Raw genomic sequence first — 25,559 nt, 5'->3', positions numbered from 1 at the left:
AACTGCTGACGTCGTTGCCATGGCGACAGCAAACGCTAATTAGCGTTAGCCACATGAGCTAAAGTTTCTGAGCTTTGTCGTATCGATGGAGGCCGAACCTGAAGTTTCGGGGGCGACGTGCAGCGTCGTGGCTCTGGCCTCACCGAAAGGGACGGACACGTTTTGCGAGCTTTGCCAAAGACGAGCTCACGTGCAGTGCAGCCGGTGTCAGGTCACCTTTTACTGGTAAGATCGGGTGGGACCAGGCGGTTCCAGTTTAAGTTCCCAGTTTGCAAACGGTGAACCGGTGCGAGCTCCAAACACAGCCAGTCCTCGGCGGGACGCTAGGTGGGACTGTTCGCCATGTTTTACTGTCGGCAAAAACAGAACACGTGACCGGAGGGAGAGAACAGCTGGAAATGAGATTAGCTCAGCAGCTGCTTTGGTTCGCGGGGCCGGAGGTCCCAGGTCCGCGGACCCGAACCGGCGGACGGTGCTTGCTGCGACCCTGACCGGCACCGAACCGCGCCGCCTGCGGGGGTTTGTGAAGGGATGAGCCGCTAAAGCTGCTGTTAAAGCGATGTAACATAAAAATAACATTAATGTGCTCAGTTTGCCCTTTTACATGAACTAAAACTCAGATGCATCTCTGGGTTTGGATGATTTTTAATCCCGTAGCATTAAAATGTGTGTGTGTGTGTGTGTGTGCGTGTGCGTGCGCGCGCGCGCGTGTGCATGCATGCGTGCGTGTGTGTGTGTGCATGCGTGCGTCTGTGCCGACGTACACACATTGCTGAGGTGACGTGGCCACGTTGGACCGGTTTTCTGCTGCTGTCTCAAGTCCAACAGCACAAATGCAGTGCAGAGTGAGGACACATGCTCCTCAGCAGAGAAAACAAGGAACCCAAGACAGTTTCCACTGAAGTGCAGAGGAGCAGATGAACCAAATTACAGGCCGGTTATGTAATGGCCTACAATTTGGTATGGTCTCTGTTCAGGACCAGCTCTGCTTCATGAGTGTTAGTTCAAACCTTCTTCCATGGGAAACACTTTATTGGTAACAGTGCACATTATTTTACATGTCTACTACAAATAGTCTGACCAGCACCAGCACATCTTTGCTTTGCCAAGGCATCTACATGTACAGTACATACAGTACCTACAGTACGTACAGTACCTACAGTACGTACAGTACCTACAGTATGTACAGTACATACAGTACGTACAGTGTGTACTGTATGTACTGTATGTGTTAGTTATATTAGTTATATAAGTTGTGGCTCAACTGTTCAGATCATATGAGCAAATGCTTCATCTACAGCATCAGCCACAACAGCTGGAGGGGAGATTCATTATTCATCAAAAACCGCGTTTCACTCAAAGCCACGCGGACTCTGTGGATGACTAAAGGGAGAGAAGGAAATCGAGGTGGGGCGTCTATTAGGGAACATAAAATTGACTCCAAATTACAGTCGGTTTTTTTCCTTCTTCGATTCCTCAGCGATGCAGAACACCAGCGGGCCGACTGGGTGGGGATCCACGAGAGAATCTGTCAGTTGCTTGTTCCCCTTCGAAGTCCAACGCTCTTCAGTTCCCAGCACCCCGACTGCATTGAGACCCAGATTAAAAAGGTCAGGATGTCTGTGCCACATATGGACGCCTGTGAAACATATGGTAGAGTTTAAACTGGTTTAGAGTTTGAGTCTAATTTACATTTCACACAGTCAAGGCACATGTAAAAAAAAGTGAGTTCAACATCCACAGGTAATAACAGGTTTTGACTTAAAAGTGTTTGTGTTTAGCCTCCAGGTTTTCAGTTTTATTTTTCCTAATTCCACACAGCCTAAGTTACCAAATCCAGGCCTGGAGCACACAGTAAATTTGTCCAACCAAAAACAACAACTTCAGATAATCCCAAAGCAATTACTCTCTGCACACCTTCCACAAACAGCAGGTAAATCAAACATTTGGACAGCACACTCATAAATGCACAGTTTTTAATGGTTCAAACAAATACGACTAATGTTTTGACACTAGTGTGTTTTCATCCGAATCAAACAGAACAAGGGCACCAGGAAAACCTTTATATAATTATTTAACAAGATTAACACTTGTAATTGGATGAGCAAGAGCTCAAACGGATTGGATAATAGATAAGAGCCGAGGCCAGTGTCTGAGACAGCCCACATACAACAGGAAAAAGAAAAAAGGAACTGAGAAATAACTAAACTCATCTACAAAAACATGACATCAAGCGTCCCTCCAGAACTTTAGTCAAATTTAGGCTCCTTCTCTGAACATGTGCTGTTTCCAAAAGTGACTGGAGTTTTATTGGTAAATGCTTGGTATATAAATATATATATATAAATAGCTTAAGGTAACTGTAAATAGGAGTGTCAGTCTTCTTCTTCTTCTTTCCTTTGGGCTGCTCCCTTCAGGGGTCTCCACAGCCAATCACCTGCCTCCATTTAACCCTATCCTCTGTATCCTCCTCACCCACACCAACTATCCTCATGTCCTCATGTCCTCATGTCCTCCTTCACTACATCCAAGAACCTCCTCTGTGGTCTTCCTCTAGGCCTCCTTCCTGGCAGCTCTAACCTCAGCATCCTTTTCCCAATGTATTCACTGTCCCTCCTCTGAACATGTCCAAACCATCTCAATCTGGCTTCCCTGGCTTTTTCTCCAAAACATCTAACATGAGCTGTCCCTCTGATGTCCTCATTCCTGATCCTATCCATCCTCGTCACTCCCAGAGAGAACCTCAACATCTTCAGCTCTGCTACCTCCAGCTCTGCCTCCTGTCTTTTTCTCCTGTCTTTTTCTCCTGTCTCTAAACCAGACAACATTGCTGGTCTCACCACTGTCTTGTCCACCTTTCCTTTCATTCTTGCTGACACTCTTTTGTCACACATCACACCTGACACTTTCCTCCACCCGTTCCAACCTGCTTGCACACGTCTCTTCGCTTCTTTTCCACACTCTCCGTTGCTCTGGACTGTTGACCCTAGGAACTTAAAATCCTCCACCTTCTTCACCTCTACTCCCTGTAACCTCACCGTTCTACTTGAGTCCCTCTCATTTAAACACATGTACTCTGTTTTACTGCGGCTAACCTTCATTCCTTTCCCTTCCAGAGCAAACCTCCACCTCTCTAGATTTTCCTCCACCTGCTCCCTGCTCTCACTACAGATGACAATATCATCTGCAAACATCATGGTCCACGGAGATTCCTGTCTAACGTCATCTGTCAGCCTGTCCATCACCACAGCAAACAAGAAGGGGCTCAAAGGGGCACCAATCCTTGGTGCAGTCCCACCTCCACCTTGAACTCCTCTGTCACCCCTGCAGCACACCTCACCACTGTCTTACAGCTCTCATACATGTCCTGCACCACTCGAACATACTTCTCTGCCACTCCAGACTTCCTCATACAAAACCACAGCTCCTCTCTCGGCACCCTGTCATACGCTTTTTCCAAATCTACAACGACACAATGCAGCTCCTTCTGGCCTTCTCTGTACTTCTCCATCAGCATCTCAAAGCAAATATTGCATCTGTGGTTCTCTTTCTTGGCATGAAACCATACTGCTGCTCACAAATGCTCACTTCTGACCTCAGCCTAGCCTCCACTACTCTTTCCCATAACTCCATTGTGTGACTCATCAGCTTTATTCCTCTGTAGTTTCCACATCTCTACACGTCTTGTTCTTAAAGATGGGAGTGTCAGTAGGAGTGTTTAATATTGTGTAATATTCCTAGAAGTGTCATGAATGTAAGAACTGACAGGTTCCTTGTGTTTGGTTCTTTGCGTAGATGGAGCTGATTGAGATTTGCAAGTCGGTGGCTCAGAGTAAGTTTTCTGAGGGGAAGTACCAGGAGGCTCTGCCGGCTGCCCAGTTCTGCCTGCGGTGCTCCATGGACGTCCACGGCCCCAGTACTGCCCAGCTTGTCCCCGCCTACCTGCTGCTGGCTGAGGCCAATATGGGTGAGGAGGGAGCACAAAATGATCTCCCTTCTCCTTCCTGCATATTATGTTGAAAACGTGAATGAGTGTGTGTCTGTCTGTTTATCTGTATGGTATATTTGTGTGCCTGTATGCATTTGCAGGTTTGGGGAATCTAGACCTGGTGACGCAGCTCCTGTCTCAGGCGGAGTGGGTGGTGTTGAAGAGCCCAGAATGTGGTCACACAATCCACCACCAGTTGCACAAGAGCCTAGGCCTCCTCCACATGGCGACTGGAAACCTGGAGGCAGCTCTGTTTCACTTTGCAAACAATGTCTGTGTTGTAATTAGTAATTAATTAGATTCAATGCATGAAGTATTTTCCAGCTTTTCAATAACTTTATTGATGCTATAAGGTGACTGGACTCTTACTGCTTAAAAATATTTTTAAACACCAGTAAAATCATGATATTCAATGTACAATGTTTAGTTCCTTTCATGTTATTTCATGTTAAATCAACAGGAAATCCATACTATATAGAAATATAACTAATAATAACTGATTCCTCTGCTGCTTTCAGATCTATTTTGCCAGTGAGGAGTACGGTCCGGACAGCCCAGTCACCTGTGGCGGCTATTTTCTCATGGCTAACATTTTTGCCAGACAGGGGAAGATGTCCATTGCTCGCTCCTTGTACTCAGAGGTAGAAGAGAATAGTTAGGTTGTTATTGCTCATGTGACCATATCTGTTTTGATTGGTATGTTTTATGGCTTATCTAATGGTTGATCTTTCTCTTGCTCACATTGTAGGTGGCACAAACTTGGCACTGCCTCTTGACAAAGCGCCTTGAGACCCACAGTCAAAAGGCCAACGAGCCTGACTTCCTGTTGTTGCAACCCTCTTATGGTGCGTCATGTAACGCCACATATGCACAGCAGAAATGTCACACATCCATATATGAAATAATATGAAACCACACATTTAGGTTTTTTAAAGCTGTTCAGTTATATTTTAATTGTTCAAATGTGCATTACCCAATGCATTGATTCCATCAGCCAGTAAACAGCAGTAACCTCCACTGGCATAAGACTGAAGAAATAAGGTCAACGGTGCTATATTTGTCTGAGCTGTGTTGCTGTGTAACCCACAGATTTACACTAGCATGGCTAGGGCTGACTAGAGAGCAGTGCTGACACACCTCTGGCAGTGCAGCATCAGCACCATGAGCCTGTAGCGCAGCTGCTGTCCTACATATGATGCCAAGCCTGTTAGCTCCCCTGTAATTTCCCCGGATTTCTGGGACGATAACAGGGGAAAAGATGCGAACACAAACCGTACTGAAGATTCAGACAGACTCTACAAAGCTTGTGTGTCTAATCAGTTGAAAGCACTGGTGTTTTAGTGCACAGTGTATTTATGTAATTTACTGTAAAAGCTAAAGGGCATTTGCACGATTGTTTTAACCAGAGAGCTCCCAGCGAGCTGAAGTGGAGGAGATGTTAAGGACCATGTTGGAGTTTGAGCAGAATGCCTCCAGGAAAGACTCAGCTCAGGTTGCACTGGTGGCCCATTGCCTGGCCATGCTCTGGTTTCTAGAAGGAGACTCTGCAAAGGTGAGTCACATCACAAAGTCACCAAGCATTAACTTCACTTTGACACAGTGACACACTTCCGTTGGCGTGCGGTCTCAACATGGGATTATTTCTAATGAGTCCAGATAGTTGATGTAAGTAGGCGATGATGTCACAGGTCTTGGTCTAAATCCAGTCAGCCAGTGCAGGGGGGGGGGGCAGGAAGGAGGAGATCTCATGGCTAAGGTAGCCTCAATCCAACCAGACAGTTACACAAAAACAACACTGTGATCAGTTTATGTGTTCGAGGTGTTTATCTGGTGGGTCGTTAGGCCTGGGTGAAATACAACTGGAGCTGTTTTTCACTTCCCCAACAGCTAAAGCTCTTTTTTAATGATGGCCTTTCCTTAAGGTCAACATAGTCAGACATTTTGGACCAAAATAACAAGCTGCCACAGTTACCCCCTGATGCTAAGAAGCCACTGGGAGTGGCAAAATGGCAGTTGTAGGAATAAAGACCAGGGTTCATCATGACAGGATAATGCCTAAAGCTAATTAGCCTGAGGACTATTCCACAGAGTATCTTTAATCTTCACAGTAAAAATCTGTTTCCTTTCTCCACAGACAGTTAGTCAGAGAATAGAGTCTATGAACTGTGTGTGACGTATGTGTGTCAGGGTTCCTGATGAACGATTACATCCTTCTATGGTCTTCTGTTCAGTCTTTATATTTAAAAATAACTTGTACAACACAATGAATGTTAGAACAGTGTACAGACAACACTTAGCTATTGTCATTAGGATGAAGTTTAATTTCCAGGTTAAATTCTTTCTTTTTTTTAATTCTGTGATTCACAGTTGTTGCAGTTTCTTGGTGTGTCAGCAAATACAAGTTGTACTAAGTTTAACCACAAGTTTATTTCATCTCATTTCATCTCACTCTGCATATTCCAGCTGTTTATACATCTAATGAAGCTGCCAACATTCAATTGATGCTACTGCAAACAAACCTCAGTGATTTCCACATTGACCATGTTTATTAGAATGAATGGTTTTGTCAACAGCATCAAATTATGTCTTCACATCCAGATTTTCTCTCTGAACACTAAAGAACTGTGTAACAGCTGAGCAGACCAGACTGTAGGACGGGTGAAGTGCGATCGGTTAATCTGCCTCGTTGCAGTCCAGTGTTCAGTGATATTATATAAGTCAGCTTTATTCTCCCCAGACAGTTTTACAGCTACAGCTGCTGTTTGTTTCCATTTGTGTTTGTTTGCCAGACACAGGGATTTGGAAACACGGCCCTGCAGGCTAGCCAGCTGATACCATACCACAACCTGAAAGAGCCTGTCCAGGCCCTGCTACAGCTGGTGCAGGATCTGCAGACCGACCCACATCCTGGTTCTGACTAATCAGCCTGCCTATCAGTTTGGCCCTAGAATAATTCACCAATGGAAATGTGGAAACTGCTAAGCTGGTAACAAATAAAACGTGAGAATGGGTTTCATCCAAATGTTAATTTGTATTTTAATTGGATATTGGAAAAATACTGTGGAACAAAAAATGACTATAGTCAGTTACACATGTCTAAACAAATAAAAGACAATGTTGGTCTCTAAAATCTTGATGGAACAACAGGAGGAGCAGCAGACACATGTTCATTGGTTTTGAATAATGACCCATCTTTATTTTAATCTAAAAAAGGGATATATATTTACATCATTTTGCACATTTGTGAATGACATGATTTTGGGAACCATTTTGTAACACTGTCAGAATGATACACAACAGAATAAAGGTGAGTGCCAACCCCTTTTTTTTGTACACACACTTTTCCGTATTTCGTACCCAGTAATTCAGAACGTCTGTATCAATCCACCCTTTACTAAATGTCATCAGGAGAGAGCTGCATTATTTCACTGAAGAATAAACATTGCATTTTCCTCCTGACATTTAAAGTATTTTGTAAACCTTTAAGGAAGGTTTGTTTATAACACACTAACATATAATGAAACCAGTAATTGCTGTTAAACCCTACACATTATATACATTTCAAAATCATCAATTCTTTATATCAAAAAAAGAATCACTTTTAAAATCGTCTCACTGTTAGTGTTATTGGTACTGAGTTATGTAAGAAAATGTTTTTTCTTTTGGCATTTAGATTCAATTTTGTGTTGAGAGGCAGAAATACACTTGGATTTTCTCATGTTCCCTTTTGAATGTTTGAGCCAAATATACATTAGCAGCAGTTTGGAATTGTAACTTCATGCTCTGTCGTGTTGTTGTAGACACTGACTAACGCAGTAGTCTGAACGTGGTTGGCCCTGGCTGACTGACCTAGCACCACACAGACTAATGCACTTTTGATTATCTTGTGATTTACACACATTTTTTTCCTTCCCTGTGCCACTTCCACGTGGAGCCCGGCTTCTTTCGGTAGCTTGCTTGCACTGTATCCAAAACATCATGGCCACTAATGTATGAACACCGGGCTGAAAGAAATGATGCTTGGACTGGGACCTTGACTCAACTGTGATCCTCAAATGAATACTCCCATTGAAAACTAGACGATGTGAAGGCATTTAGTGTACATCAACCGTCAATGGCCAGATGCTCAGATGATGTATAAACAGATTCAAATAAAGGGGGCTTTAAAGGAGAAATGGACATTTCAATCCTATCGATGGCTGTTTTAATATTCTGAAAGGATATGTGTTATTAGATTTACACTTATGTACACAATGTGGAATGATGCAGGCTTCAATACAAATACAAAGACTTAAAAAAAGGGACAACAACAACTGGAGATAGTTCACCCACATAAGCTTTTATGTTATAAAATGTGAATTGATGATCAAGCTCTATGGCCCTTGCATGACAGGAGAGAGGACATCAGTGGATTTCACAGTTTGTCAGACACTCTGATTATACAGACACCAGACAACATCACAGTAGTGTGAATGGTGTTATTCTCTCAGTGGAGCCACTGTGATGACTTGACAGCAGACTTAAAATAAAAGCTGCCTTTCCTCGTCTGGCAGGTTAAGATTTGGCACCGTCAAGCGGGTCCTGTTAGATTCCAGACAGTAAAATCGGCCCACAAAAAAAAAAAAAAAAAAAAAAAAAGATAAAATCAAGCTTCACAGCGGTTTCACTTTATTGAGACAATATTAGTGCACACAAACCACTTTCTTTAAAAATACCATAAATTAGGAAGAAAACAAACAAGGAAAAAAAGTGCATGTTAACTGTGGTACACGCCACCTTGTATTATAATGTAGTTTACAAGCTTTTTTTCATTGTTGTTTGTGTGTCCTTTTGTCTGCCTGTACGTGTGTGTTATCATTTTGATGTGTCTATCTTGGATGGATGTGTTGTGCCTTTGAGGGTCAGAGGCGAGATCAAGGCTGCTTCCCTGATTTGGATTCAAGAAGAAGGATTACAAGTGGAAAAACATAGATGTCATTGAGAGGAACAACTTGTGCTTTCAATCAGAGCTGTAAATAATTCTAAATGAATGGCACTGAGCCCAGAGGACACAAGTTCTATGTTGAAAGGTATGTCAGAGTGCGTACAGGAGGTAAATCAAGGATAAGCTCTTGAAATGCCTGGATTTTCTCCTTCTGTTTGCAAGGAAAAGAATTTCAAATTCTATCCACGAGACCGCAAAAACATAGCTTCCATTTTCGATTTCCACATCGAGCCAAAAAGGTGATGACAACACAAATTAAATGTACAAAACAAAACTGAAAATTTAAACGAAATCCTAAAATGTTAGCACCGAATTTCAATTTCAACCTTTCAGTATTGTACAAACAAGGGTGTCCACAAGAGCGGAGGAACATTTCGATGGTATATGAATGGCAGTTATTTCAGCTGTTCCAGTTTCATCAACCAAACACTGTGTGCTGGAACAAATTCACTATCAAAATATTAACAAGAAACTACAACAGAAAATAACACATAACTACCTTTTTAGTTCACAGCCATAGAAACAGGGGGCAGCTGCTAAATCTAAAAACCACAAGGATCCTGGCTCATTTGTTGTGTATATCTGACAATGTATGTAAATCTACGGCAGTGAGAAGTCACCGTTGTGAGGTATATTTTGCTTGTAGGCGTAGATGAAACTTTTACACCATTTCTCATGTATCCTAAATATGTCGTTCTGTTTATCATAAAGTGCTAGCAATGTCATGGATTTCTTAAAAAATAATAATAAATCAGGAGACTAATCTAAAAAGCTACTTATGACAGAAAAAAAAAATCAAGTAATGCCAGTCAATTTGTTTCTTACATCCCACACTGAGTGTTAGACAGAACTCCTATTTGTTATTTGTACATTGTTACACGTGTTAGGATGTTTTGCTTACAGTTACGTCAGCCTGCTTCACCCACTGTAAACACAGGTGCCAGCAGGTACCAGATCAATTACTGGTGCTCTGGGTTTGAACACTCTTCCTTTCACGTGGACAGTAACTCATTCTGACATCACAATGTCAGCCTCTTATATTCACAGTCACTGCAGCAGCTCCAGTTTTAATATCAGTGAATATCGGTCAAAATTGGGATTTTATAGAGAGCTCAAGTGAAACCGGAATATCCAGGTTTCATTCCAGAAGCAGAACAAATCAATGCAAATCCTACTGAGACATCTGTAATAATTAAAAATCCAGCTTTGGAACAGTGTCTACAATGTGACTTGTTCAGGGTGTTTAGATAAGCAATTTATAAAAAAACCTACATATGAAATATTGTTGTTTATTTGGTATTTATGTTTTCAGTGACCTTTAGAGAACATAATTTCCCACAGGTACAGAAGAAGAAAGTTTTTTCACAAAAACAAATTCAAAAAATACTAAATACTTAGGGAAGCTAATGGAGCAGAGGCTAGCCTGGACATGATGTCACAATTTTGGCTCTCAAACAAAATGCACATACACTCTTTTAATTCCATTTACACCTTATGATGTCACGTAACAAGACTTGAATTAATTTCCCATTTCCGTTGCAATGGATTATGAATAGTAATAAATTTTGCTCCAGGACGACTGTCATCCTTTTCTCCTTGACCGGAGCACAACACTGCTACATGAGAACTGACAGTATAACGTGCCGACTGTGAGGAGGCTTTCCTCTCTCAAGGAGGTAACCACTTGAAGATGCACTTCATTTTACCTCCTGTCCACCGAACCTGACCAAAGTATCAGGAAATCCTTTATATGTCAACATAAAAATAATATTGTCATATTGTGCGGATAAAAATATTGCAAGTGTCTGCCTTTATGAGAACCCCACACCCACCTAGACCACCCTCATAATTTTACAAAATAGAAACCAGAAGAGCCCAGTTTTGCAGTTAGCAACAACCTGTCACCATATTCCATATCCCACCCTTGCAATGATGTTTAACCTAAGTTTGGATAGTGGGCCTTGTAGTTCAGGAGTAAAGGTGCAAGGACAGGAGAGTCAGGGGAGCAGCCTCAGATCTAAGGTGTTTTTAGAAGGAGTTAGTAGGAGCAGGCTCATGTTTTGGTGTTTGTATTTCTGTGGTTATGTCTGTATGCATGTTCTGTTTTTCTCCGCCTGTTTTGCATTTAACATCCTTACTAGTTAAAATTTAATAGTTTTCGTAATTACGTTTTTTAAAAGAAATGTCTGTTGCCATGCATACAGCTGTGTGGATGTTTGTTTTTAATATGTATGGTGGTGTTCATGTGTGCATGAAGCTGTTTGAATCTCACTCAGTCAATAACTTGATCTCACTGGCAAGGAGAGTGTTGATGTTGTAGGCTGGATCAGACAGATCAGGAAGATTGGGGAGGCTGGGCAGAGTGGGGGCCGTGGACTGGCGGGGTGAGGACTGGGAAGGCTCGGCCAACTCCAGATCACTCTCGCTGGAAGTAGAACCGACGCTCATGTTGCAGACAACCTCAGGCAGCGAGCTGCCACCAGCGGGCACGGGACACACCTCCGGCTCACTGCTGGTCTCGCTGGTGCTCGACACAACAGACAGCAGGGACATCTTCCGGGTGAGGCGGCTGGGGAGCATGGACAGGGCGTAGTCGGCAATGATGCCCGCCACATCCATTCCACAGGCCTGGTCGAAGGCAATGAAGCCCACATTGGCATTGGCCTCGCAAACCAGAAATGAGCCATCGTTGAGCTGCAGGAGATCAACGCCACACACATCCATCCCGAGGATGTTGGAAACCTCAATGGCCAGCTGCTTGCCCTGCTCATTCAGTGGGCACATCATGCCTATACCACCTAAAAATCCAGAGACAGGGACATTATGCTGTTACTACTTACCACAATCTGTGTTCATTCCATTCACATTATGTTAGACTGAGCAGAAGAAAACTCGATTTTCATTCAGATTGTACTTCATATTTTATGACTTAAAATTAACAACAAAGACATGTGGATGATTTAAGAAACAGTTTTTGCTAATATCACAGAATGAAGTGCAAAACTGGATCCACCTAGAGTCAGTGAAAGTTACAAAACAGCATGTGACACTAATGCAGACTGATCTGATGACTGATGTGTCACAGCGCATTACAACCTCAACTAGTTTCAAAATAACAGTCATCATCTGCAATGCTGTGGAATTTCATGTCTCCAGGGCAAATTCAGGACAAGCCTGTTGAATTGCAGTCGCCCAAAAACTGGTTAATAAAGCAGATATTACACTGGATAAAAAAACAAAAGAAAACAGTGATGCTGTAACTGTTAAATAATGCCCTCAGACGACAGGAATTATCAGAACAACCAGTGACACCAAAAATGCGATGCACAGAGCATGTGCCGTGGTATTTCTAAAGCTCAAAGTTAAAGCATAATGCCTAATATAATTATAAAAGTGAAGTCAGTTTTTGGAAAGAGCACAGCTGCCATGACTTCATAGTAATCAAAACTGCGTTAGTTCTCCAAGAACAAAAGAGTTATTTAACCAGACAACTGGAAACAAGCAGTTCCTGAACCAAAGACAGAGTCATATGATTCAAATAATGAGTGTATTAAAAAAAGACTAGTCATGCAACGTTAGGAACTGTTCCTCTGTAATTTGAATATTTAAGTGTAAAATCTGTGTGATGAATTACTGAATACTTTGGTAAGTTAATGTGTTTTAATTGACTCTGTGGTGTCTGCCTACCCAGGGAGCAGTTGCTCTGCATGCGGCCATCAGTAGAGCAGCGTAGCATGGAACCAATCACACGCCCTCCCACCAGGATAACCCGCACATCCCGACCATGTGACTCCTTGACATACTCCTGGAACACGTAAGGAGTATCGTGACGGATCAAGTGGCACAGGTCTATCAGGTGGTGTTTGTCCCGCGCCAGGAACACAGCCTTTCCTAGGAGAAGGATGAACATGAAAGGCTGTCTGATTAAGTGGACCTTTATATTAAGATAAAAAAGTCACTTTCAAAGTCTCACATTATATAACAAGAGTGGATTGCTTCCGCAAAGTTTTGCTGACAAGAAGCTGCTTCTGCTGACCAAATCTCCTGACAGTTCCTGTTTTGCATATCATGGACAAACGCTCTGCCACAGAACTGATTCTAGCAGAGGGCAGAAGACACCTATTTTCATTAGCACTGTTTGGCTCTGTCTATCTAAGCCCTTTGTCCCGTGGTCCAGCACCAGATAAAGTCCTGCAATTGATGGGTGTGTTCGTGCACGTTGTGATTAAACGTCAGTCCAAACAAAATGACAAGGCAATCCCTTGGTAACACTGAAGACGTGAGGATGGACAGATGCAGGCGAGATGTAACAGTCCAACTCAAATCTAGGCCCTTTTTCTGAGGGGAATTTGCTTGTTCTCCCTGTGTATATATCTATAAAAATATCTATATCTATAAAACACATGCAGGTTGGCGTTAGCTTAGTTAGTGACCATTAATTGCCCATAGGTACAAATGTGAGTCTTTGTCTGTGTGTCAGGCCTGTGATAGATTGACGATATGCCTAGGACGTACCCAGCCTCTCGCCTAACGTCAGCTGGGATTGGCTCCAGCCAAACTGAAACCAAGGATGTATCAGGATAAGCCATAGACGATGGATGGAAACACTGGGGGACGTAACACTCAAGAGCACATATTTCACATCCCAACAACTGGCTAGGGAGACCACATGAAATTTAAATTTGGGTTCTACTATAGGGCTGTTAACGACTTCAGCCGATGTCAACGGTCAACCACAGAGGGGCAGAAAGAAAGCTTTGATATGCCAAATTCCATAAGTGGTTCACCAACGGCTGCTTTCCATAACAATGTGCTGTGATGGGAGCCTGGGCGAGCCATGGCCCATTGTTATTCCTTCACACAATGACATAGTCAGATAAGTGTTAATAACTATGAATAGGAAAGCACTAATGCGTCAGCAAACACTGGGGACGATCTCCAGGCAGCAGTTTAATGACAAAATATCCACAAAAAGTCCCCTGTGAATTCTGCCAATATGAGGAAACTACGATCAATCTGTAAACCATTAAGATTATTACCATAGCAGCCATACCACAAGCATTCAAACCCTTCTGTTTTGTGCTCAGGGGCAAAACAGTCCTAACCATTTGACACTCCGTCAGTGAATTTCATACAGGGGTGGACAGAGCTGCCTTAAGGGGCCTGTAGTCGGCAGATTTTTGAGGTGCACTGTAATGAACACAACCTGAGCTGAAATTATTGTCTTACCTCTGTGTCCACGGGCATTCTTCACCACCACAGGGTAGCCCAGTGGCGCTGCCTCATCAATCATTTTACGGAAGTTGTCATGCCCTCCTGGCAAATCCCATGCACACAAACATAAAGCAGATGCACACATGCAAACATTCACACAGAGAGGTGTAAAATATATTAATAATTGCTCTTGTTTTTATAGCGTGGTTCACACATTATAGCCAACCGAGTAGGATGGGGGAAGGAATGCAGCCTGTCGCTATGGCAACTGAAATGGCTCTAAACAGCGAGGCAGTAGGAGTGTTGTCCTGAAATTACACTTTGCTGCTTTTGCTGCTTGATTCATGAGACTGGAACAGATCAGTCACTGAAGGATACATTAATGTGGAGCAGCTGAACACATCTGATAGGGATTCATAAGGACAGCTTGTACAACAGCTGTGCTTCAGCTTTCCCTGCTTTTGCTGCAACTGAGAAATGTTATTAAAAAAATACAGAAAAATTGAAGTGTTAACCTCTTTCCATTTCTTATTCCATCTCCACTCCCTTTCCTCCCCTCTCTCTTTCTTCACATTTGTTTGCATGTCTGGTCTTATCTGGCATTCAGTCAAGGGAACAGATGTGAACAACCCCGGTCACATGGCTTTTTCCAGATGTACTCATTCCCATGTGTTTTCAGGAAGGAGGGAGAAAAACAGAGGTAGTGGTGGATAGACAGTGGACACCATAATGCAGTCCAAGCATGTCATAAGCTGCTGAGCTGGAAGCAGGGAGGAGGCAATGGCATATTTTATTTTGAAAAATCATGAGGGGGCACGGGGGAGGTGTGTGTATGTGTGTGTGTGTGTAGGGGGGATGTTACATAAACTTTCAAGCCGCTCTGCATGCAACGCCTGGCCTACTGTGCAGAGAGACGAAAGGAATGTAGGCCAACACCTCCCTCCCCTTCTCTCTCTCTCTCTCCCTCTCCCTCCCTTTATATCCTTCTTACTGCTCTCACAAACACCAGAGCACTATGGATATTTGCAAAACAGAAATAAACATTTGCCAGCCTTTGTTTTGTCATACAAACAAACTGCAACAAATAAAAGCAGCAGTCTGTCTTGTACTGTATTGTGTCCAAAGTTATCTAAAGGTTGAGTCATGACTGACGAAGCCACCTGGATGGGTGGCAAAATGTTTCGGCCTTAAATCTGCAAATCCAGTTGCCATGACTCAACCTTTAGATATTGTGTCCAAACATATCCTGTCTGTCTAAACCACAGGTAAGAAAACATGTTTGAGAAATAGTGAAAATTCTCAGTGTTGTGGTGACTGACTGATGGCTTATGACTGATGCATGTGATTGAAATGTCATATGTGTGACACAGAATTGCAAATATTTACTGGATCAGATTATGCAATTACATTTTCTTATACTTGAAATTGACATCACTGATCTAATGAACAAGAACTGTCTATCATTTTTTTCATAATTACTAAGGAAGGTGGAAACAATGATGCAGAAACAATTTACACTTTGGAACTAGGCTGATTAGGTCTGTGGGGCAGAACATGGCCAGTGGATGCTGTGACAGACACCTCTGTGGTTATTTGCTGGTGCTTCTTTGTGAAACACTTGTGCTATGTAATCTGCTCAATTTATCCAAACAGGATGACAAGCCAATTCCTGGGCAACATGGTGAGGATGTGAGGATGCACAGTTGCAGGCAAGATGTAACACTTCACAAGTCGAACTCAAAATAAACAGGGAATCATAGTTCTCTGACGTGCTGAGACTAATAGTCAGCACTGTGTAGTCTGTACAACGGGACAGTACAGTATCTACAGTACATCTGGTATAGGTCAACAAGAAAGCATTATCATAGTCTGAAGATCAATAATTAAAATCTGTTGACTTCCTGATTAAAGTACTAGGGAAACATGCTGTTTCAGCCAACAACCAAGGGCAACCATATTACATTAACACTGTAAAAATTAAAAAAATAAAGAAATACCGTAGGAGAAGGTATCAGGAAGAGGCACCCCGTGGCCTGCCAGTTCTTGGAAGGTCCAGAACTTGTTGACACAGTTGAGTATGGCCTGGGGCCGGTTGATCAGTCGACAGCCCATCTTCTCCAGGTGACGCAGCACAGTGATGTCACTATCTGACTGCACCCAGGGTGTGGGCACCCGCACCAGCACCACTTGTGGATAAGATGTCACCAGTTCTTGCTCCACTCGCAGACCTGGAGGGTGAGACAGGGGAGTAGAGGAAGTAACCAGGCATTGTTTATAGCTCCCATCACATCCTCATAGTCTTATTTATAGCAGCTGGAAACACTGAGAGTGTGGTTAGTGACTTTTGGAATCTTTCATCTAATGGTGGAAAAGATTACTCCTCTTATGGAGACTCTTTGTGGACACTGCTCCACTCGTCACCACATAGCCCTAACTGAGAGCTGGCTGGGTTACAGCACTGGGCAGAGACAGCCATCACCAAGGCGTGTGGCGTTGAGCCGTGAATTTGGAACCTCCTCTGATTTAGAAATAGACATCCTTGGTGGCACTGTAGACTCCTTTGTCTCAATGTAGGACAGTGGGTTAGGAAGAGATATTTGAAATCTCTACTGCAAAACTAGAATTTGATCATGAACTCATATCAAGGAGAAATTTGTAGTTACAAATACTACACTGAACATAGTGTAACAAAACATAATATATATTATACGTTTTTGACTACAAAATAATGCACAGGTCTTTAAACTGCATGTAAGTCACGATGTTTTGTTATACTGAAAGTGAAAATGACGTGGGTTATGTGAGCTGAGTGAATACAACAGACTTCCTGAAAACATATCTGAATAAATAACCGATCAGCTATTTAAAACCATCACATGTATGAGCAATGGAAAAAATGAGAGGTTTGACAAAGACAACTATAGCACAATGCTGAGAACTTTTCTATTTTGAAAGTAAAAGTGTGGGGCAAATTTCAACACTCACTAGCCATCTGAAGGCTTTATCAACAGACATGGATCTACAGAAAGGATTTTGAAATAACAAAGGACTGTCTTGACATTTTCCAAACACCATGGCCTATTCCCTAGCCATACCAAAGATTTGGCAGCACTGACTGATGAAGCAGGCGATGAAACTCAACAGCTCATCAGGATGAACAGACTGTGTGACAGCAAAACCCCGTATGTGTGGGTATGGGTATGAACATACACTGTATGTACGGGAAAGAGAAGAAGGGACACATTTGTCACTGGTACAGCAGTTCACCTCTACCACAACCTAAATTTTAGCCATCATAGAATCTCCATGTTGACAATAGTGCCACTGCCTGAGGTCATCAGAGGTCACAAAAAGCTGGTTTCTGTGTAATGACAAGAGACAAATGCAAAGATGCACTGTGCCAAGATGGGAGGGTGAGGGCAATAAAAAAAACGAAACAAGTATGAAACCATGAAAAGCCTGCCTTTCCGCCCCTTTTCTCCGCCTCCTTACACTCTTAGTATAGAAGCAGGAGGATTCACTGTCTATCCAGCCCTATTCAACATTCTCACACTGCCTTGATTGTGCAGCCAGTGAGAGCACTGTGACTGGTATTATAGCAAGAAGTATCAGGGGATGTGGTCTCATGGTTTTTGACAGACAGTATTCACTGTTCATGGTGCTCGTTGCATCTCCAGGGGAACCAAATGGCCAATAGCAGTCAGATGAATCAGTCCTATTCATCTATGCAAGTGTTTGTGTGTTTAGCATGTGACCATCACAAAAACATTCAGAAACCTCCTTCACCAAAATGCTGTTTAGCAAAGGCAAAGTAAGCCTTCTTGAGACAATAACCAAATTTAGTGCGGGTGTGGTTGGTTTGCAGTACAACTGAACTGAGCTCATTGACAGACTGTAATGTTTACATGGTTCAGTGAATGTACGTGGCATTTTCAATCTGCCTGACAAAGCCAACAATAACACTCAGTCATCCTTTGCATACTGATACATCACAATGAAATGAATGGAACACAAAGGCCATGTTAACCTGCACATGCCCTGTGAGGTAGCATTTGCACCACGTAGCTCTTGGCTACTTTGGCATTGACAGTACTTGAACTATCTGAGGCAGACAAGACAAGCCCCAGTAATAACTTTCAGGCTTAATATGAGCAGCTGACCAGAGATCGAAGATCATGGTGAGAATAGACTCCTGGGACCATCGATGCCAATTACCAAGACCAAGTGATGTACCTTCTGGAAGTACTAGAAAATGTGAATGCAGCATTACAAACAACCCCCAACGCTATCGTCACTGAGACCAACAAGTTGATATACACCACAGCAACCATGATCTTTGAGATGCTTGGCTATAAAATGAACAAGATGACCAGCCATGAAGAGTATTTTCCTCTATGGAGAGAGAGTTTGCATATGAAATATTGGCTGCCTGCCTTGTTGATGCAAATAGTAATAATTTAATATTTACAAATCAATTGGTGACATTAAGGTTGTCTTATAAGTACTCTATATGTTTTTTGTTGTTGTACAGAATAAATATAGTACAGAATATAATGAGATATAAAAAATGCTATTGTTATGTGGTACTATGTACATGTCTTCTATGCACTCTTCTTTCCTATGAGAAGGAAAAAACAAGTACTGTGAGTCTCTGTGGTAATACCAATAAAATGCAAATACAAGTGTTCCAGGCTGCATGTGTGAACCTGCAAATTAGACACTGCCGGCTATTTGACAAGTAAGCATTTATCCTGGACGTACTGACTTGTGATGAAGTCACAGCACTAGAAATACTGTACATTATCTTTAAATGTATCTAAACAAATATACTCAAAGAACAAAGGACTAATATCCTGCCTCAGTTTAAATACCTTACAGCACAATTCATATCATATGAATGCCTTGAGCTATTTAAATACTGGGTTTGGCTGTATTAAGTGAGGGACCTGTCACTGATGATTAAAACATTATGCTATGTGTGCACATGTTTATTCATATCTCCTTGGGACAACCTGAACCCAGTGACCTCAGTGTGAAACATGGACAAACTGATTTGATGCTTGACTTGAAATAGAAGTATGTGAATGTGTTATCAGTTTAGGATGTCACTATATTATCACCTGTCGCCCCACCCTACTCCATGACTAACCACTTAAAGTGAGCATGATTAATCACATCATGGTGAAATACGTTTCCAACATAGAAACAATAACAACTGCAATAATTCACAGACCTTCTTTCTGCATATGTAGCTATGTGTGTCCTGTTCCTGTATTTTCCTGTTTGTGTTCAAATCCAGAACCACCTTAACTCATCTGTTGCTTGGGGTACTGCATGTTTATGCTAATCCATGAAGATTTAGACAGCCTAAAAGAAGATGCACATTACAAAACACCAGTCAAACTGCCAATTGTAGCTCTGAATCTTTACTAAGGTGTGCTAAAATTTGCTAAAATGTGGATAATTTATATCTTGGTAAAGGATGCATGTAAAGGTAAGTGTACAGGGACAGTATGCAGGTCACATCAGTAATAGAGTGTGTCCTCTATGGCTTCCTGTGTAGCAAGCCTATAGCGCGGTCAGTCTGTCCACTGGCTGTTAATCTGTGATGTCAAACCAAGACTTGGAAGACATTTATTGGATCATGGATCACAGGTCATGCAAACTGCCCGGCTCTAGTTATGAGTGTCATGTTAATCTACAGGTCTAGCTAGCTGTCTGTCTACCTACCTGTGATAGCTAATGTGTTCTTCTCTTCAGAGTGTCTCCTAAATGTATTTAGCATTTTACGCAATCCACAGGTTAGCCTATTCTTTAGGTCAAATGTATTTTAATGTCAATCTGCTTCACAGATTAACTATCATGATTAATTGATTTTGTTTTGACAATGATGAAATTGCAAAGCATTGAGAAAAATTAAATTAAGCATCAGAGCTGCCCTCCGTGTGCAGGCAGTCTCTCCTTAAAGTGGGTTAGGCGGTCACAGGATGTGCTTACACTTCGCTTCCTTGCTAACAGGCAGATCGGGCTAGCCCTCCCTTGCTTTACGGCAGTGTGGTCCCTAGACAATAACCGTCTGCCATTAGCTTTGTGCACCACGTAGAGCGCTGCTGATCTCAAATTATTCAAGTTGCACTGCATCACTCACTTATATTATTTAAAGCCAGAACTCAACTGCTTTGATTAACTGGATGATACCTGCCACTGGATTTATTTAAAAGATTGACTAAAAAAATACAGTTGTAGCCATAAGAAGTGGCAGATATGTAGTAGCAGTGTGGGATCTGAGGGTCTGGTAGCAGTGGTAGAGCACAGAGATGATAACACAGTGGGAGAAGTGTTCGACTGCAGTTTGCAGACCTTATTCAGTAAAGCCACCTGTAGTCACACCCTAACTCTAACCTGCTAGGGGCATGTCTGGAGGAGGCTTAACCTGAGAGGGCGTAACCAGAGGTGTTTGCAAGTTGCAGCCAGATAACACTGAATTAGTACATGTGGTCTGCCATGTGCACAAGACTGCACAAAATCCAAACCAGTTCAGACCAGATGGTGCAAGGGGGTTTGGCGAATACTGACAGTGCTATATCCATGCTGAATTGGCAGGAAGTGAAATGTGGTGATCACAAATCAAAGAGACTACCTATTTTCCTTTCTTTCCTTTCTTTTTGTCTATTGGTATCAAATTCTAAACACTGCGAGATGATGGTTTTGCAAGTAACTTGTATTTAGACAGAGGGTACTGTTTAGCAGCACCATTCAAGGGCAGCTGTGCTGGCTCAGTAAAAGGAAAACATATCTGCGTGATAATGGAGTGAAGTTATGCGAGTGACCCACTTCTCCTTTTCGATTCCTCTCCTTATCCTTAGGCAAGAGAATAAGTACAAACATCCCTGGGGGTGAGGGTAACTTAGTCAAATCCAAACACAGGTCTGCTTAAAAATGTTCGCTCAAAAGTGATGCAAGCACAAATTTTATTTTACCTGTACCAAAATGCACAAATGATGCATAGACAAATCAAAATGGTATTATTATGACCACATGTTACACAGTTAGTCTAAACTTGAGCAAATTTTCTCTGTACTCTTATCTTCTTAGTTAAATTATATTTGAATTCCCCAATGAGTAATAAGCTTAGAAAAAAAAAGCAGAATGTTGATCTAAGCTTCTACATGGTCACCAAAGTAAGGAGGCAGACCAGTCACATTATAACTTAATGGGGGGGGGGGTTACCTTGAAAATTTGTTGTTTTTTTTAAAAGGTGTCTGCAGTCACCCCAACAAACTGGATCGACTATTCTAGGAATAATGTTTTCAAATACAACAGTAACAATACTGTATGATTTTTACTTTGAAATCCCATCTATTCATTTGGGGAGAAAATGCTTCCTGTCTCAGCCTCTAAACATTTTTGTTTAATTAACTAACTAACTAACTAACGAAAATGGACAATAGTGGCAATTAACCAGATAACTAACCACTTAAAGTGAGCATGATTGATCACATGATGGTGAAATACCACGTTTCCAACATAGAAACAATAACAACTGCAATAATTCACAGACCTTCTTTCTGCATATGTAGCTATGTGTGTCCTGTTCCTGTATTTTCCTGTTTGTGTTCAAATCCAGAACCACCTTAACTCATCTGTTGCTTGGGGTACTGCATGTTTATGCTAATCCATGAAGATTTAGACAGCCTAAAAGAAGATGCACATTACAAAACACCAGTCAAACTGCCAATTGTAGCTCTGAATCTTTACTAAGGTGTGCTAAAATTTGCTAAAATGTGGATAATTTATATCTTGGTAAAGGATGCATGTAAAGGTAAGTGTACAGGGACAGTATGCAGGTCACATCAGTAATAGAGTGTGTCCTCTATGGCTTCCTGTGTAGCAAGCCTATAGCGCGGTCAGTTTGTCCACTGGCTGTTAATCTGTGATGTCAAACCAAGGCTTGGAAGACATTTATTGGATCATGGATCACAGGTCATGCAAACTGCCCGGCTCTAGTTATGAGTGTCATGTTAATCTTCAGGTCTAGCCAGCTGTCTGTCTACCTACCTGTGATAGCTAATGTGTTCTTCTCTTCAGAGTGTCTCCTAAATGTATTTAGCATTTTACGCAATCCACAGATTAGCCTATTCTTTAGGTCAAATGTATTTTTAATGTAATTTGTATATGTTGGGTATTGTGTATAAATACCACAACTATAGGGTGCTTACAAATAAACATTATGAAGTGAAAAAAAAAGTAATTTCTTAAATGCTATGCCTTCCAATTTAAAACTCCATTGTTGGCTCTACATGTTGAATACAAAGCCTTTGCTGACTGAGCTGCACAGTAGACCAAATATAACCAGATGAAGTCTGCAAGGGACATGCTGTCCAGTCTCGCCCCTGTCCTGTTTTAACGATTCAGCCTTTACACTGTTTATATGTTTAATGAGACTTGCAATCCTGTCATCTGGTGACACTGCCCCATTTCACACCACCCTGATGAATTCTGTGTGTGCCTGTTTATTTGGTGTTCCTACTGCCACCATCACTTTACTAAAGCCTTATGAGTCAATACTGTGAAATGTTGTCATATAACACCAAGCACAACACAAAGAAATTTCAACAGAGCAGTAAAACAATAATGAAAAAAAAAAAAAAAAAAAAAAAAAAAAAAAACATTGAACATGACATAAAATAGGAGACATAAGTTAGACAGACACCTTTAGACATCTGTCTGTATATTAATCTGATAACATGGTTAAACAGGTGATTTCCATTTTGACTATCCACGTGTCATTTAGTCATTTATCAGGTCTTATGAACAAACAGTATCCTAGGCAGGGCTCCACAAGTGCAACATATGCTTATTGCTTTCCTTCTTTAATCATCTTGTTGTTTCAGTGCAATGCTTCTGGGTAGACAATAGCATCAATTCTAACATATCACTTTTGGGTGTTGGTTAAGTCGGATGTACATACAATACATGCCCATAAATCCTAACACTGTAGAGAACATGATTGCTTATTTGCGACTCTTTCTGCATGTGAATATCAATTACGCCTACAACTGCCATGTTTGGGTGACGTAGCGTTCAGTTACGCTTCATTTGATTTTATTAAGAAATGCGATCGAGCTTTTGTGAGATTATTTCCCTCTTGAGTCTGTGGTTTAAGGGAATTAATTCAAGCATCAGAGCTGCCCTCCGTGTGCAGGCAGTCTCTCCTTAAAGTGGGTTAGGCGGTCACAGGATGTGCTTACACTTCGCTTCCTTGCTAACAGGCAGATCGGGCTAGCCCTCCCTTGCTTTACGGCAGTGTGGTCCCTAGACAATAACCGTCTGCCATTAGCTTTGTGCACCACGTAGAGCGCTGTTGATCTCAAATTATTCAAGTTGCACTGCATCACTCACTTATACTGTTTCAAATCACACACCAACTGCTTTGGTTATTCGGGTGATACTTACCTAATTGTCCATCGCTGATCGTTAGCACGATTTGGTCCATGAGAAGGTAGCGGAAATCAACATCCTCCTCGGCGCAGCGCTCTTTCAGCGCCCGGAGGATCTGAACTTGGGGATACTCCTGGCTGATGCGTCGGTCGGTCACGAACCAAATTCGAGAACACATTTCGGCTGCGTGGACCTAAATCTTATTTGTAATCGGCTGAAATCAGTCGGTTGTGGCTGTGGAAGTTGGCAGGTGCGTGGCGGTAGCGCGGGATCCGGGGGCCAGGCGGCTGTGGTTTAGCACAGAGATGCTCACACAATGGAGACCTCGGCGGCTAGCGGCAGGAGCAGACTGTGGTGTGGCTAAAACAGGACCACGGATCAACCGGCTCAGTCTTCTTTATCACCTTTGTTTCCCTTCATTTGCGGCCATTTAGTCGTCCCGGGACGGAGTTAGACGAATCCAGCCCGCGCAAATTCGTCACAAACGAGCGAAAGACAGAGCCGTGTTTCCCCGCAGAAACTTGCCTCCGTCGGAGATGCAGCTCTCGGCAAAATTTGCCCGCCGGGGCAAACAAAGCTCAAGCTGTGCCGCTGTGTGGCTGCCGCTTGTCTCAGAACTACCGACAAAGTTTCGTTGTGTGGCGTTGTAGGACGTCGGTCGTCGTCGGATTGTTAAAGTAAACGGACCTAACCCACAAACGGCTGCTCTTTCTGGTTCGTTTGGCTGCTATCCACGAGGTATTGGTGCTGAAACGTGCACGCGCTGCGTTTACAACTCGACTTCTACGCGTGAGCGTGCGCAGCGCGAGGGGCCCGCCTCAAAATAAGGGGTCTGGAGGGGCGCGAGCCAATCGCGGCACCGAAGCCTTCCCCGCGTCTAACAAACCGCGGGAGAAGTGGGCGAGCCGCGAACGATGCAGCCAATCAGAGGGCGCCCAGAGAAAGCGGGGCCGAGCCTGGCGAGGGCGCGCGGAGTGCTGTAATCAGTGCGTGGAGGTCTGCAGTGCGCACGAGACCGCGCAAAATCCGAACCGGTTCAGACCAGACGGTGCGAGGAGGTTTGGCGGATACCGACAACGCTGTCTCCATGCCGAAGTGGCAGGAAGTGAAACAAGGTCATCACAAACCAAAAGACACTACCCATCTTCCTTGTTGTGTTCTTCCGTCTGCGTCGAGCTGTAAATACCGAGAGGCGAGTAACGTGTGTTCGGTCAGACGGTAACGGTTAGCAGCCGTTCAAGGGCAGCCGGGTCGGTGGGAGGAAAACCCATCTGCAGCATAATGGAGCGAAGTTATGCGACTGACCTACTTCTGTTTTTGCCTCCCTCTCCCTGCCCCCGGGACGGGGAACTACACACTGGACAAATACCTCTGGGGGTGGGAGTAAAAATCAAATCTGAACATACGGACATGATGCGAGTATTTTCAGATTAAGCATCATTTACATTCATAACCTCCATACTCTAATAAAATAAAAGATGGCCCCGAATTTGCTTGTGAATCATCAGGTTTTTATGCTTTTCAACGTAATACAGTGATTAAAAAGTTATTTGTAGACCGATTGGTATATTGCAAAAAGGAACTTCTAATAGTTAATTCGGCATACCTATAATTGTGCTAATTTGTCAAGATGGAAATAAACATAGCTACAAACTGAACACACAGTTAACGTAAAATGACAACTTTGTTTCCTGTATGTAGCCCCCAAAGAATTATGGGACTTGAAGTTCCAAAACAAAGCATCATAATCCACACTTAAAGAAATAAGAGAATGAATAATAGGAGAAACAAAAACCTACTGTAAACATGGCAAATGTGGAGCTTCTTTTTTTATTTTGCCTTTTAAGGCTCAAATGTCCGATAAACATGGATGTTTCCAGAACACTCACATTTTCTTGCATTTAATCATACAGGCTTAGTGTAAATGTCCTA

At 42.6% G+C, this 25,559-nt stretch overlaps 2 protein-coding genes across 5 annotated transcripts; one reads left to right on the top strand and one right to left on the bottom strand.

Annotated features, from left to right (window-relative positions):
* The first annotated feature begins 84 nt into the window (after positions 1 to 84).
* zmynd12 (zinc finger, MYND-type containing 12) lies at positions 85 to 7,073 on the top strand. Its single transcript, XM_026331736.2, has 8 exons — positions 85 to 225; positions 1,481 to 1,610; positions 3,796 to 3,967; positions 4,090 to 4,259; positions 4,507 to 4,629; positions 4,737 to 4,833; positions 5,395 to 5,540; positions 6,778 to 7,073. Exons 1-8 carry the CDS (start codon positions 86 to 88, stop codon positions 6,907 to 6,909), a joined length of 1,110 nt encoding a protein of 369 aa, XP_026187521.1. The 5' UTR covers position 85; the 3' UTR covers positions 6,910 to 7,073.
* A 249-nt stretch (positions 7,074 to 7,322) lies between these two features.
* On the bottom strand, positions 7,323 to 24,998 carry rimkla (ribosomal modification protein rimK-like family member A). 4 transcript variants are annotated; one of them, XM_026331735.2, is made up of 5 exons: positions 24,768 to 24,997; positions 16,184 to 16,414; positions 14,202 to 14,288; positions 12,660 to 12,863; positions 7,323 to 11,770 (listed from the first exon to the last, which is right to left on the bottom strand). In XM_026331735.2, the coding sequence occupies exons 1-5, from the start codon at positions 24,769 to 24,771 to the stop codon at positions 11,241 to 11,243; spliced, it is 1,056 nt and encodes a 351-aa protein (XP_026187520.1). In that variant the 5' UTR covers positions 24,772 to 24,997; the 3' UTR covers positions 7,323 to 11,240. The 4 variants fall into 4 exon arrangements, with proteins under 4 accessions (XP_026187520.1, XP_026187517.1, XP_026187519.1 ...); XM_026331732.2 differs by having other exon boundaries at positions 23,643 to 24,996; XM_026331734.1 differs by lacking the exon at positions 24,768 to 24,997 and adding an exon at positions 19,420 to 20,394.
* Positions 24,999 to 25,559: the final 561 nt, after the last annotated feature.

This window comes from Mastacembelus armatus, chromosome 7 (assembly GCF_900324485.2).
Source record: "Mastacembelus armatus chromosome 7, fMasArm1.2, whole genome shotgun sequence".
Taxonomy (NCBI): Eukaryota; Metazoa; Chordata; class Actinopteri; order Synbranchiformes; family Mastacembelidae; genus Mastacembelus; species Mastacembelus armatus.
Note: the sequence above shows the minus strand (reverse complement) of the source record. Positions and strands in the feature narration are given on the sequence as shown.

Bases quoted from the DNA above. Each gene is read 5' to 3' on its own strand.
- zmynd12 (XM_026331736.2), top strand. From the start codon at position 86: ATGGAGGCCGAACCTGAAGTTTCGGGGGCGACGTGCAGCGTCGTGGCT. The intron at 1,611-3,795 runs GTCAGGATGTCT...TTCTTTGCGTAG, and splicing joins TTGAGACCCAGATTAAAAAG to ATGGAGCTGATTGAGATTTG. The intron at 5,541-6,777 runs GTGAGTCACATC...TTTGTTTGCCAG, and splicing joins TAGAAGGAGACTCTGCAAAG to ACACAGGGATTTGGAAACAC.
- rimkla (XM_026331732.2), bottom strand. From the start codon at position 23,805: ATGTGTTCTCGAATTTGGTTCGTGACCGACCGACGCATCAGCCAGGAG. The intron at 12,864-14,201 runs GTAAGACAATAA...TCCTTCTCCTAG, and splicing joins GAATGCCCGTGGACACAGAG to GAAAGGCTGTGTTCCTGGCG. The intron at 11,771-12,659 runs GTAGGCAGACAC...CTGGATTTTTAG, and splicing joins GCAGAGCAACTGCTCCCTGG to GTGGTATAGGCATGATGTGC.